General features: G+C 39.5%; 1 protein-coding gene across 44 annotated transcripts in view; it reads left to right on the top strand.

Annotated features, from left to right (window-relative positions):
- AKAP13 (A-kinase anchoring protein 13) overlaps nucleotides 1-15,121 on the top strand; it is a 378,015-nt gene that overhangs the window by 312,411 nt on the left and 50,483 nt on the right. For all 44 annotated transcript variants that reach the window (XM_078326957.1, XM_078326966.1, XM_078326968.1 and 41 more), the window contains 3 exons: nucleotides 1,614-1,668; nucleotides 4,225-4,357; nucleotides 11,951-12,119. In XM_078326957.1, coding sequence (XP_078183083.1) covers nucleotides 1,614-1,668; nucleotides 4,225-4,357; nucleotides 11,951-12,119 — 357 coding nt within the window. The remainder of the gene's footprint in view (nucleotides 1-1,613; nucleotides 1,669-4,224; nucleotides 4,358-11,950; nucleotides 12,120-15,121) is intronic.

Genomic DNA, 15,121 nt, shown 5'->3' on the forward strand with positions numbered 1-15,121 from the left:
GCTGGAGTACAGTGGCGCAATCTCAGCTCACTGCAACCTCCGTCTCCCTGGTTCAAGTGATTCTGCTGCCTCAACCTCCTTAGTAGCTGAGATTACAAAAGCGTATGCCACCATGTGTGGCTAATTTTTGTCTTTTTAGTAGAGAGGGGGGTTCGCCATGTTGGTCAGGCTGGTCTCGAACTCCTGACCTCAAGTGTTCTACCCACCTCAGCCTCCCAGAGTGCTTGGATTATAGGCGTGAGCCACCATGCCTGGCCCAAATGCTGGTAATCTGGTTGTAGAATATCTTCAAATCTGTATCAGATTAAAATTTTGCTCACAGTAATCTCAGAGATCCTTGAAACCAACCTCAAGGAGAAAGGAAAGGGTTTTGTCTATGTCCTTAACAATAGTGATACAGAGTAACCTTGTTTCCTTGAAATATACATGGAAATAGTTGTATAGCTGATCTGAAAACTGAAAAGCATTTGTCACTGTGACTGAGGCCTTCCTCTCATCTAAGTCTCCAGTAACTCAACCTTTCCTAATGTGGTGGATAAAAATAATGATAATGTTCCTTCTGGTTTTTCTCCATATTGCCCTATTGGACATAGTCTTAGAATTTTAATGACCTGGGCCGGGCGCCGTGGCTCACGCCTGTAATCCCAGCACTTTGGAAGGCCGGGTGGATCACGAGGTCAAGAGATCGAGACCATCCTGGCCAACATAGTGAAACCGCATCTCTACTAAATAAAAAAAAATTTAACCATGCATGGTGGCACATGCCTGTAATCCCAGCTACTTGGGAGGCTGAGACAGGAGAATCGTTTAAACCCAGGAGGGTGGAGGTTGCGGTAAGCCAAGAATGCGCCATTGCACTCCAGCCTGGGTAACAAGAGCGAAACTCTGTCTCCAAAAAAAAAAAAAAAAAAAAGGATTTTAATGACCTCAGGCAGTTTATGATCCAGTAGTTGTGGAAGGAAGAAGTATGCATTTGCCTGATTCTTTCTTATCGCTATTAGCCTGGAAAGGACTTTGCCTTCTGTTTTATCTTCCTCATTTCACAAATGAGGAAACGAAATCCAAAGGTCTCATCCCAAATTGTGACAGGCCCGAGACTTGATACATCAACTTTGATGCTCTTTCCTGTTTGCTAATCTGTTTCTAGAAATTAGTCATGAAATTATTAGTGATGAGCTAGATCTTTAGTATAGAAACATATAAAAGCAGGATTAACAGGGATAAAATATATTTTATTTCCTATTTTGTATTCTTCCTATGATGTCATCTCAGGAGGACAGTTTGTGCAAACTGAAGATTGATAACTAGAATTAAACATGCTTCATATGTGTTTAAGCATTAGAAAAAGTTACTTGGAGTCTTCAGTTACTTGAATCCTGGATTAAACTTATTTTCTTTATGGGAAATTCACTGCCTACTTGTGGTTCTTAATTTGAGGGTTTCAAGTTTAATTTTTCCTTCGTTCAAACCTTTAGAAGGAGGAGGTGCTATGTGCTGACGTTGACATGCTGTTACTGCTTTAGCTGGGTCGTTGTGAATTTTTAAATATTCTACCCACCACCAGTGTTAATCGTTTTGGTTCTAACTTTTCCTCTGCCTTTTTTGTTTTCTAGATTCACGGCCTTTCCACAGCACCTTCCACAATACCAGTGCTAATGTGACTGAGAGGTATTATAGACTTGTTTTGTTACTCCTTTTTTCAGAAATAAAATGAAGGAAATTTAAGATCTGTTAGGCCATTTAATTATGTAACCTAAGTCAATTGAGCTTATTGGGTTCTTATTTGAGTGATAAATTTGGAATAATGATTAAAAGTGGTTTTGTAATGAAGGCTATATCTTTTAAAGTTAATGTCTTCAATAGTTTTCTACCTTTTTTTTTTTGGAGACAGAGTTTCACTCTTGTTACCCAGGCTGGAGTGCGATGGCGCGATCTCGGCTCACTGCAACCTCCGCATCCTGGGTTCAGGCAATTCTCCTGCCTCAGCCTCCCAAGTAGCTGGGATTACAGGCGCCCACCACCATGCCCAGCTAATTTTTGTATTTTTAGTAGAGACGGGGTTTCACCTTGTTGACCAGGATGGTCTTGATCTCTTGACCTCGTGATCCACCCGCTTCGGCCTCCCAAAGTGCTGGGATTACAGACTTGAGCCACCGTGCTTGGCCCAATAGTTTTCTACTTTTATTAATTACACAGTCCTCAGGATAAAAATTATTTTTTGCATTTATTGATGTGAGGGTACACTATTATTTGACTTTAGGAACTTGCGCATACTTTACTTATGGGGAGTTTTCATTCCTAAATCTAATAGTCTAACAACATTTTGTTTCATATTAGTGTCTGTGTGTGCGCGCACACATTTTATAATACTCTTAGCTGTTTTAAGCTTTAAAGCTGTGTTCTTCTGTATGGATATAACTGGTACACAGCTTTGTCAAAGTAAATTGATTCTTGACAGCGAGCAAAAGATTTCTGTTCTGACTCACTTCAGTTTTCATGCTTATGAGACTGAATATTCTACTTGAAGCATAATTGGGGTTCCTATGGCTGCCCTGCAATTTTTTTTGAGTTGGCCTTCCTTTTCACAGAGGCATCAGTTGTGATTCTGATTCAGAACGCTTGCAATGAATGCTTCTCTTTGCACTGCTTTTATAGCTTATTTATTCTTTCTCCTTTCTAGAGCAGTGGTTTCTTACCATTTCCCCTTTATCTTAAAAACAGACTGCTTTGTTTTGTAAACAACATATATATAAATAAACTCTGACTGCTGACAGGACCCGGTATGGTGCTGCTTTTGCCTGCGGCCTGCCCTGTCACAGAGGCTCTAGAGGCAAACACTGCTGTTCTATGAGAAAGTTCCAAAATAACTATTCTAGAACACCTTGGCAAAGTAATATAAATGGATGCCTTTTCTGTATAACGGATTATTTATTCAAATGCCCAGCATTTTTTTTTTTTTTTTTTTTTGAGACAGAGTCTCATCATGTCACCCAGGCTGGAGTGCAGTGGCACAATCTTGGCTCACTGCAACCTCCCCCTCCCAGGTTCAACTTATTCTCCTGCCTCAGCTTCTTGGGTAGCCAGGACTACAGGCACGTACCACCACACTCAGTCAATTTTTGTATTTTTTAGTAGAGACAGCATTTCACCATGTTGGTGAGGCTGATCTTGAACTCCTGACCTCAAGTGATCTGCCCGCCTTGGCCTTCCAAAGTGCTGGGATTATAGGCATGAGCCACCGCACCTGGCCCAAATGCCCAGCATTTAAGAAAATCAACCATTGCAAGTTTCCTAAGTTAGAACATGTCCATCCTGATGGACTTAGATTTTATGTGGGCTTCTTGAACAGATGGATCAGTAAATCTGAATCTACGTAAAGCTCATAAAATTGATTCTTCTACACTCTGCCTCAATTCTGCCTGCTATTCAGTATGTTCCCTCCTAAAATTGAACCTAGCTGCATGGATCATTCCACAGTCTTGATTGTCCAGTATGCCAAAAGGCTAGAAAAGAGTTGTGATGTCTACCGTTAAGGAACTTGGATATGTAGTCAGTCATAAGATTCCTTGGTTTGCAACCCCTGTTAACGAATGCCCTGCCATTCTGTTACATTATGGGTTTCCTTTCAAGCACCTATTTGTTGCAAAGGAGTTTGTAGATTGAGTGCTATTGTAGATGAATAGATTCCATATAACATAATTATTGAATGATTGATGGGCTCTTTTTAACATGAGATCACTGAAAAATCCATAATTAAAACATTAAGAGTGAGCCAGGCAGTAGCTCATGCCTATGATCCCAGCACTTTGGGAGCCTGAGGTGGGAGGATTGCATGAGGCCAGGAGTTCAAAATCAGCTTGGGCAACATAGCAAGACCCCATCTCTACAAAAAAATAATTGGAAAATAGCCATGCGTGGTGGCATGTGCCTTTAGTCCCAGCTTACTCTAGAGGCTGAGGCAGGAAGATTGCGAGACATGAGCTCAGGAGTTGATGGCTGCTGTGAGCTATTACCACATCACTCACAGCAAGACGCTGTCACTAAAATAAGTAAACAAAAAACATTAGTGATGGAAACTTAGACAAATTTTGATAACAGGACCTGGGCATTGTGGCATACTCTATAAAAAGCTATTCAGCAGCCTTCATCTACATTTTATTCTACTTCTCATTCATTTAACTTGTGTAGTCCTTTAAAAAAATCAATCTTCTTGTTTTTATTTAGTATAACAGAAGAGAACTATAATTTCCTGCCACAGTGTCCCTCCAAGAAAGATTTTGAAGGGAAGAGTGGAACAAAAGTGAGTCGTACATTCAGCTACATCAAGAATAAAATGTCCAGCAGTAAGAAGAGCAAAGTAAGTATCGCTGTGGGCATTGCTTGTGACCACCACAGTCGGTCCTCAGTAGGATCCTGTCACAGCCTGCATAACACCAAAACTGGCTGAATCATGGAGACATAAATGGAAATAAATTCAGAATTACTCTCTAAAATTGCCTGATATTTAAAGGAAAATAACAAGAAGTGAAACTACCAGTTACTGAGTTTTTACTGTATGCCAAGTGCTTTCTATATATTATTTAACCCTTTCAACAACCCTATCAGGTAGGTATTATCTCTCTTTTCTAAAACTGAGATACCTTACCAAGGATGTTCCTCTAATGTGAAAAGTAGTTCAAACCAGATCTCTTTGGTTTCAAACCCCATATTCTCATTAAACCACAGTGCTTAAATCTGTAATATCAGTTTAAATGCAACAGAAAGGATTTTATGCCAAGATCAAAGGATTGAAAATATTTATATTTGGATTTAGAGGGAAGAATGATTATCCCACAGAAGATCACTTTTAAAACTGATATGATTTCTTAGATCTGTTTTTAAGTAGGAACATTTTAGAATATATTCTCTTAGTGCTTAGGAGAGTAAATATTTAAACTAAGTCTGTGTGTGTATATGTGTGTGTCTGCATAGACAACTCCACTCTATTACCCAGGCCAGAGTGTAGTGGCGTGATCATGGCTCACTGCAGTCTTGACCTGCCAGGCTCAAGCAGTCTCCTGCCTCCCACCGTAGCCTCCTGTGTAGCCAGGACTACAGTCATGTGCCATCATGCTGAGCTATGTTTAAATTTTTTTTTGTAGAGATGAAGTCTTGCTGTTTTGTCCTGACTGGTCTAACTCCTTACCTTAAGCAGTCCTCCAGCTGCAGCCTCCCAAAACACCAGGTGTGATCCACCGTGCCCAGCCTAAAGTAACATTTTTTATCTGGTTACTTTTTATGTGCTCATTATAGGATTCTTCAAAATATAAAAGTAAAAGAATGAAAATATCCTGTAGTAACCCCACTTAGAGATAAGTATGCTTAATGTTTTGTTTTATATATTTCTAATCTTTTTTTAAAATGCGTTTTGAAAAGAAAGGAAGAAAAGAAGTTCACTTTCTTATGAACCCAAACTGATTCCAAATATTTCAAGTCCATGGGGAAAAACTTTTCACCTATCATACTGTAATCTACCCACAACACCCTCTAACAAAATAAAGACAGAAGTAGATAAACATTTGAAATCGGTTAAGGAACTCTTGCAAGGAATCACTCTGTGTGTGTGTGTGTCTGTGTGGGTACAAGGGCATTGCCTCCTCCGTCACGAAACAAGGTGCACTAAGCTTCTGAAGCCCTTCATTCAGTGGGTTGATGGAAGTATAGCCAAAGTGTTTTACCATGTTTTGTAAGATCTCTTTCTTTAGCAGATACATTCAAAAAAATTTTTCCACAAAACCTGCCACAAGAATTGTGTTTTGTCTTCATTTTTCCTATTCAGGTACAGAATAGAGAAAAAGTAGGCAATCAGGGAGAGATGCAAAGAGTCTAGAAAATTATTTCTAGCATAGTCGCATACTTGTTAACTTCAGACTCAGCCTTGTTTTATAATTCAAAAAGAAAAAAGAAAAAGAAAATGAAGGTCAAAGAGGGTAGAATGTTTTACCGCTATTCTATATATTTACATATTGTCAGCCAGGCTGTCTTTAGCCATGGAAACCAAAAAATTACGAATCCATAATCCTGGATTGCAGTCCATTTCCCTTTACCAAGTGTTCAGAGTGTCCCAATGACACTGTAAGTCACCTTTTATAGTGAATTGTTATTAGCTCACTTTTAGATAAAATTGGAACAACTTGACTTTTGTCAATGTAGCAAAAGATGTTTTTTGTTTTTAAAAAGGCAGGGGAGCCTGGACACAGTGGTACATACATGTAATCCCAGTACTTTGAGGCTGAGATCAGAAGATCTCTTAAGGCCAAGAGTTCAAGGTCAGCCTGGGCAGCATAGTGAGACCTCATCTCTACCAAAAAATTAATTGTGAAAATTAGCTAGGTGTAATGGCACAGTAGTCCTAGCTACTCAGGAGGCTGAGGCAAGAGGATAATTTGAGCCCAGGAGTTCAAGGCTGCAGTAAGCTGTATATACACCAGCCTGGGCAATGGAGCCAAGACCCTGTCCCTTTAAAAAAAAGAAAAGAAGAAAGAGAAATAGTAAAACAGTATATTTTGTGTTGTTATATTAAATACCCTGTCTCACTGTGCTATGTATCCACATGGAGTTTTACCATACAAAAGTACTGTATTTTCTAAATGATAACATAAAAATTAATAAATACCAAATTTTCTTAGCATAGTGATGCTAACTTTAATCTTGTTCTTAACTGTTGAATAATGTTACTTCTCCATAATGTTAACAAATTTAAAGTGCTACTATGGATGTTGACACTGATTTTTTCTATGAAAACGATAAATTCTCAGTTTTTAAAAATTATTTTTTAAATAGATGCTATGAGAGACCATCTGAGCCAGTTGTTTTATTAATTCGCTATACAATAAAACTAGACCTACATCTTTTAAAGGAAAAATTTAAGCGTCTACTGAATATAATATTAAAATGCCACCTTTAATTCTTAGAAAAGTGCCTAAGGATGGTTTGAAAGTGTCTGCTTTCTATTCATGATGTATATATATATATATCTTTATGAAAATAGTTTATTGCAACAGCAGTTTCAAAGCAATAAAGAAAAAAAGGTAATAGTGATTAACCTAGATAAATTTTATTCAGTTATATAATTATGATCATAAACAGTTCTTGAACATGTTCAAAGAAGCCAAAAGCCAGTAGGCAATAAACTGTTCACATTTCCAGGAGAGTAACTTATTTTGTCTGGAGCACTGAGTTTTGTATAGAAACTTAAGAAATTGAGTTCTTGGTCCTATGTCCTTTTGAGAATTATCAACAACTGGCATAAGTGATTAGATTAGATAACGTATATTGAATGATTTTGTCAAGGGCTAAACAGGAAGTACAACAGGAAGACTGGCAGTTTCTGCTTTTGTCTTAGTATCTTTGAGAGATAGTGCTGATTCCTGCTTAGTAAGTTTGCATGTTTCAGAGTATTTAAACACTATATGCATGATGTTTGAGTTCACAAAGGGAGTGGAGTGACCTCTTTAACCCATCCTGTCATACTGGTTTTCTTTTTTCTGAACCTCAGTTACTTTTGCAGCAACCTAATAATAAGCTTTCCTCTTTGTAGACAAACAAAAGTTGGTTAGAAATGTTTTTTAAAAAATTCATTGACTGGAAGTAGGTATTTTTGAGTGCACGGGTTAGATTCTTACACAGCTGCAAATACTACATGACTTTATAACAGGACATTCAGTTACAGCTCCTAGATCCTATGGTCTGTTTAAAAAAGAACTGTACCCATCAGCCTTTGAGAAGGGCCTCCCAGAGTAGTGTTGACAAAGACTTCAGTCAGTGTTAAATATAACTCTCATTCCTTCTTTGATTAAAGATCTGTAACATGACAGTTGTTTGATCATATCATGTTTTCACGGTTGTCCAAAGTGTTCTGATTCTTTTTAATTGTAATTACATGTATAAAAGGGGTATTTTTGGAAAAGTGAAGAATCCTCTTTCATAGTGCCCTAGTGCAGTTGTTACGTGCATCTATCCCTGTTAAATACCATTAGCTTGTTTCCCCAGCAAACAGATCAAGCATTTTGCCAGTTGTTAAATAAACATGGAAAAATCAAACTTCAGAAAACAGCTAGTCACCACTTTACCACAGGCGACTTCACTAAGAAGTTTTGTTATGAAACTCACTGCAATTTATAAAATGAGGAGTCTATTTTTAAATAGGTAAGATGTGTTCCTTAACTTCCCTTGTAAAAACTTGGCTTCAAACCTTGCTAAGAGTTCTTACTTTGCAGCTTAAGCACTGCCCACATGCACTGTTTTTGGGGGGAATGAGTTTTGTTTCATTTCCTGTATCCTTTGTAACAAGGGTTCTTGGCTTTACCAGCAGCATTCAAACAGTTAAGACTGTCTTAAGGAAACAAGCAGCCTCAGCCCTCCCTCCTTCCCTTTCTCAACCAGTCTCTGGCTTCCTCTTACGGTTTCACTAATGGCAGCTCAAAGCTGCTGAGCTCTGCCTTGACGGCATGCACCCCCACTTCTGTGAGAGCCATTTCCTGGAATGGGGGTCGAATCATGTCGATAAAATGGGGTCGGTTTCATGAATTACCCCACGTAACAGTGAGATTCATAGGACCAAAGCATGGGGAGGTAAGAGCCTGACTTCTTTAAAGCACTTAATTCTGAGAAACACAGAAAGGCCCAGTGGAGTTAGTTGTTTTATTTTGTTTCTATCCTGGGAAGAACTAATGTGGATTGTTGCAAAGGGAAACTGTTTATTTATTCAATTTGAAGAGCATTGCAAGGCTTGAGAGGAAAAGCTAGTTGCCATAAAAGATTTTTTAAACTATTACATTATGCTTTAACTTCACTGAGCAAAAAATCAGATGCTTTTCTGTGTAACATTTTTTGCATGGAAAAACCTTTAGCAAAATTTAGTTAAAATATTATTTGAAAAAACTCAAATTTTGTTGTTGATTATTATTAAAGTTTTATTATGTACTTTAGCAGTTACCAGTTTTCACTCAGAACAGTTTCCTGTTTTGTAAAGTGAAAGAGTTTTTCTCTCTTCCTCTCTCGTTATTTTTTATAGTTTAAAAGTTTAGTAATTTGGCCCTAAAGTCTTCATTATATGTATTTTATTAACAGAAGGCTTCACGTGAATCATAGATCTAGCAAATACTTAGCATTTCATTACAGTGGATGGGTTCTGAACAGAAAGTCAGAACACCTGGGTTCCTATTTTGACAGTGTTGATCATCTGTCGTGTGACCCTTTGCAAGTCAACCAATCTCTCCAGTCTGACAGCATAGTGCAATGCATGAGAGCTGAGCTTTACAGTCAGCCAGATCTGAATCTTAATTTCAGCTGGAGCAGTTATTGGCATGTAGCCTCAAATGCATTATTAAACATCTCTAAGCTTCCATCTCTTAATGTAAAATGGAGATAATACCTAGTACTCAATTCATTGGGTTGTTGTGAGAAAATACATGTAAATTGCGTATTACAGTGCTTAGCACGTAGTGACGGTTCAGATTTTTAGCTGTTTTCTCTTTATCCTCTGCATTGTCAAGTGGGAAGTATCATGCTCACCCTGCCCACTTCAGAGTTACTGAGTCAGATGAAATGATGTGTGTAGAAGACATTGATTCAAAATGTAAGGCATTTAGTAATTGGCATGATCACTAACTTGGGATACCCATTTTTCTGGAATTTTTTTAGGACATAACAATAGTATTGGCAATAGGTAAAATCTTCTACCTCTGTGGATGGTAGTTCTTTGTAGTCCAGTTGGTCCAAAAGGAAATTATTCCACTGATACTAATTTTCCAGCCAAGTAATCTGCCAAACAGTGCTTCTAAAGGACCTTTTATGGAGAGTATGGCTATATCCCCATGGTCCTGGCCTCCTCAGAATGGTACCCATCTGAAAAGTCCCTGACTGCTTTAGGTGTTTAATTAAGGACCCAACACTCATCAGTAGTTCTTCAAGTTCTCAAGGTTTGAATTCTTTTCCATTCTTCTTCATGACTATGTAAGCTTTAATAACAGTCTCTGTTAGATTGTGGCTTGATGTCACGTGAGTCCTCTGCTTTTGGTCTATGTCTAGAACATTTCTGACATTTCTTATGTTGTTCTTGAGGTGACGTGGCCAAAGTAATCTGGCACTGAGAGCTCCTGACTCCCAGCCCAGTGCTTCACTGGTCACCCAGTCTGATCTCTCCTTTTCTGGTGTCCCCTGCGCTTTGTATCTGGTCCAGTTATGGCCTGCTTGGTAATTGAAAGCACCTGGGCAGTGGCTGGGCACACAAGAAGAACAAGATGAGTATCAGTTTCTGTTGCCACTCTGACAAGTGAGGGAAGACCACAGGAAAGAAAGGAGCTTCACAAAAGAGGTCAGAGAGTACATCTTAGGAAACTTATCTTTCCAACCTAAGGACATCACCTGCTTTTCCTACCTTCCTGCACCCCTAGGTACTCAGGGTACAAGAGTGAGTGAGCTGCTAGACCTTGAGACTTCTTTTCCTGGTACCCCATTTTCTTAAAGTCACCCTGTTGTTAACCAGCTTGAGGGACAACAAAGGCAGTTTTTGAGAAGAATTAGTATTATTTTTTTGAGATGGAGTCTCACTCTGTCACCTAAGCTGGAGTGCAGTGGCGCCATCTTGGCTCGCGGCAACCCCTGCTTCCTGGGTTCAAGCGATTCTCCTGCCTCAGCCTCCCAAGTAGCTGGGATTACAGGCACCCACTACCACACCCGGCTAATTTTTGTATTTTTAGTAGAGATGGGGTTTCACCATGTTGGCCAGGCTGGTCTTGAACTCCTGACCCCAGGTGATCCATCTGCCTTGGCCTCACAAAGTGCTGGGATTACAGGCATGAGCCACCACACCCAGCCGAGAAAAATTATTAACAAGGCTCCTTCCTGTCAACTGCGCATTCTCCTATCCTCTCTGCCCTGCACCGTTGTCCTTTAGCCACTCCCCAGTTTCTTTTATCTTCTGGCTCGCATCAAAACTTCCTTTCCTTTACTGTAAGCAGTACCTTTCCATGTTGGCTTAGGAGAGTAATGAGATGGTGAAACTCATTTCCAGTAAATTATGACTAATTATTATATTGCTAAGCATTATTGTGTATTCACTGTGTGCCATAAAACAACATGAGATGGGTACTTACTCCCATTTGAAAAATGAGAAAACTGAGACTCAGAGAAATAATTTACCCAAGATCAGGCTGTTACCGAGAAGTAGTAGCAGAACCTGAATCTGAACCAAGGTCTGGCACCGTTGTCTGTGTTCTTAACCCCTGTGCGGTTTTCCAGCCTCCCCCTCTCATGTCTCCTCTTGCCAGTTTGAAAATTAGGCTGAAGTTAATATTTATAAACCTTAAAATTCTAATTAGCAAAGACTGAAAATGTGTATGTGGAGCATATTTAATATTTCTGACTAACGTAAAGGAGGAAACTTCATAGATAGCCCCTCATTTAGGGACATGCGATTGATATGAGAAAGTTAGAGAAAAATTACTCAGTAATTTTTCATGCCACCCAGGCATCTTTCTCTACCTTAGGCCAGTCCCCCAATAGCTACCACTCTTTCTTCTGCCCTCTGCCTAAAGCTGACCCTAAACCCATGGCTTTCTTCCTGTGTGGACTGTGGTGTGACTTGCTGAGGAAGGGCTTTGCTGAGGCTCTCAGAAGCCTCTTTGTAGGCCATTGTGTCTGTCAGTAGAAATAACCACTGAATAAGCCACTGCTGGGATTGTTCAGCCTGCTCAGTTTTCATGTGAATTTTCTAATGTATCTTGCATGCCAACATCTTAATTAAAAAAAAAACAAAAAACAAAAAAACATTGCCCAGAACTTTGTTTCTCACTCTTGTCCAGAATAGTCACCAGCCACTGTTGATCACATGCCATCTGGGTACCCAGGTAAGGAGAAGGCCCTTCAGTGTACAATTAATTGTGGATTCTTTTCTTCTGTTTGGCAGGAAAAAGAAAAAGAAAAGATTAAGGAGAAGGAGAAAGATTCTAAAGACAAAGAGAAAGATAAGAAGACTCTCAATGGGCACTCTTTCAGTTCCATTCCTGTTGTGGGTCCCATCAGCTGTAGCCAGTGTACGAAGCCTTTCACCAACAAAGATGCCTACACTTGTGCAAGTAAGAGATATGCTTCTTCCTCTCGTAATATGGAACTCTCTTGGCTCAGGAAAGCTCATTTCTAGTTTCTTGTCCACCCCACTCTTTATCTGTTCCTCATTTATGTGGAGAAGTAACCCTTTTTATATCTTTCTTTAGACATGAAAAAAGAAAGAAATTCTAGATACGTAATATACATTCAGTATTTTTTTCAGACAGCCTTCAATTTCAAATACAAACGGTCCCTAAGTTAAGATGGTTCAACTTAAAATGTTTTAACTTTACAGTGGTTTGAAACAGTATCCATTCAGTAGAAACTGTACTTTGAGTACCTGTACACCCATTCTGCTTTTCACTTTCATTGCAGTATTCAGTAAATTATATGATATAGTCAACACTTGATCATAAAATTGGCTTTGTGTTAGATAATTCTGGCCAACTATTTAAGTGTTTTGAGCATGTTTGTTTATGATAGACCAGGCTAAGCTATGATGTCCAGAAGGTTAGGTGTATTTTAATGCATTTTGACTTACAGTATTTTCATCTTACGATGGGTTTATATGGATATAGCCTCATTGAAAGCTAAGGAGCCTCTGCATTCTGTTCTGTGATCTCTAAATCACTATATTTTTTTGTTTTGTTTTGTTTGTTTTTGAGATGGAGTTTTGCTATTGTTGCCCAGGCCGGAGTGCAATGGCATGATCTGGGCTCACTGCAACCTCTGCCTCCCAGGTTCAAGCAATTCTCCTGCCTCAGCCTCCCCAGATAGCTGGGATTACAGCCATGCGCCACCATGCCCAACTAATTTTTTATATTTTTAATAGAGGCAGAGTTTCTCCATGTTGGTCAGACTGGTCTCAAATGCCCTTCCTCAGGTTATCCGCCTGCCTTGGCCTCCCAAAGTGCTGAGATTACAAGCATGAGCCACTGTGCCTGGCCCAGTACATGTTTTAAAAGTCTATGTCAGCATCAAAATTTTCCATTGCCTCAAACCCTAAAGCTACTCAACGGCCTTTTGTTAGATTGTATGTGCCCGTTTTTATTCTGTTACTTTGGTGTATGCTTTAACCATTACCAACATTAAGCCATAGTTAACTGCCAAGGAAGAGTATGTCCATGCACAGAGACATTATATGCTGACCTGCTGAGAGCCAGGTCTGCTAACAGAGCATGGTTCCTGGTTTTGATAAGACACTCTGAGGCAGGAGTTGCTTAACTTTTCCCGTACAGGAACAGATAAAAAGTGTCTTAGGCGTGAGCCAAATGGTCTCTGTCACAATTCTTGAACTCAGCAGTTGCAGTACAAAAGCAGCTGTAGACAATACATAAACCAATGAGTGTGATTCCAATTAAGTCTTCACTTATGGATAGTGAAAATTGAATTTCATAAAACTTTTATGTAATAATCTTCTGTGTTGTTTTTTGTGTTTTTGATTAAATCTTGCTCTTGTCGCCTGGGCTGGGGTGCAGTGGTACGATCTTGGCTCACTGCAGCCTCCACCTCTCAGATTCAAGTGATTCTCCTGCCTCAGCCTCTTATGTAGCTGGGATTACAGACGCCCGCCGCTATGCCCAGCTAATTTTTGTATTTTTAGTAGAGACAGGGTTTTGCCATGTTGGCCAGGCTGGTCTCAAACTTCTGACCTCGTGATCCACCTGCCTCAGCCTCCCACAGTGCTAGGATTACAGGTATGAGCCACTACACCCTACATCTTTCGATTTTTAAAAACTATGTAAAATGTAAAACTTATTCTTCGTTCATGGGCTATACAAAACTAGGCTTCAAGCCACATTTAGCCCACAGACCGTAATTTGTACATTTTTCCTCTAACGTAATGCATCGCAAAATTTCGTCAATGCACAGATCAAAAGCAGTAGTTGTAGAGCATACCAGGGTAAATCAGGGAGGCTGCTTGTGGTCAGAGGTGACAATCTGGAGATCCAGCCAGCCCAGGCCCAGGCCAGTTACCCAGAAGGCTGAGGTAATTAACATAATATTATATACCTATAACCAGTTCAGATAAAATAGTGATGAATTCAGATGCCAAGAAGCAACTCTCAAACCATGATGTTCTGGAATCTTTTTTTAGTCATTTATGTTGAATAGGCCAAGTAATTTCTTACTAAAAATAGTTAACTTACTGAAATTTAAATTTTTTTTTTTTTGAGACAGGATTTCACTAGTTGCCCAGGCTAGTGTTGAACTCCTGACATCAGATGATCCTCCTGGCTCAGCCTCCTGAGTAGCTGGTATTAAGCATGCCCCACTGTGCCTGATAGAAATTTGAAATGTTTAAAAGTATATTTGGGCAGGATGTGGTAGTTCATTCCTATAATCACAGCACTTTGGGAGGCCAAGGCAAGTGGATCACCTGAGGTCAGGGATTCAAAACCAGCCTGGCCAACATGACGAAACCCCATCTCTACTAAAAATACAAAATTAGCTGGACTTGGTGGCACACATCTGTAATCTCATCTGCTCAGGAGGCTGAGGCAGGAGAATTGCTTGAACTCAGCAGGTAGTGGTTGCAGTGAGCCAAGATCACGCTGTTGCACTCCAGCCTGGGTGACCGAGCAAGAATCCGTTTCAAAAAAAGAAAAAACAAAAGTGTATTTTGGCAGATAAGTTATTTCTAGGATAATTTCCACTCATTTTCTTGCATGGAAGAGAAGGAGTGTAATTGGAGCTGCTGTGACTTTTTGAAATGACTGACTTTATGGCACACATTCATGTAAAAGCATTTTTATGGATACTATACTTCCAAAGTAGTCAGCAACACTGTTAGTTTTACTTGTCCTGTTTTTTCAGAAGTAACAAGAAGCCATGAGAGCTGTCACCCAAATCTTTTTGCATCCCTATGGGCAGAGGTCACACACATTAATGTCATCCTTCTTTTGTGACTTACCAGACCATTGAGAGCTACTACCACATAGTAATAATTTCATGTAATCTCTAGGAAACAAGAGACTGTCACCGTCCAGTACGTCTTCATGTTTACTTTGGAACTCAGGTTCTAATAGGA

This window comes from Callithrix jacchus, chromosome 6 (assembly GCF_049354715.1).
Source record: "Callithrix jacchus isolate 240 chromosome 6, calJac240_pri, whole genome shotgun sequence".
NCBI classification, from domain to species: Eukaryota; Metazoa; Chordata; class Mammalia; order Primates; family Cebidae; genus Callithrix; species Callithrix jacchus.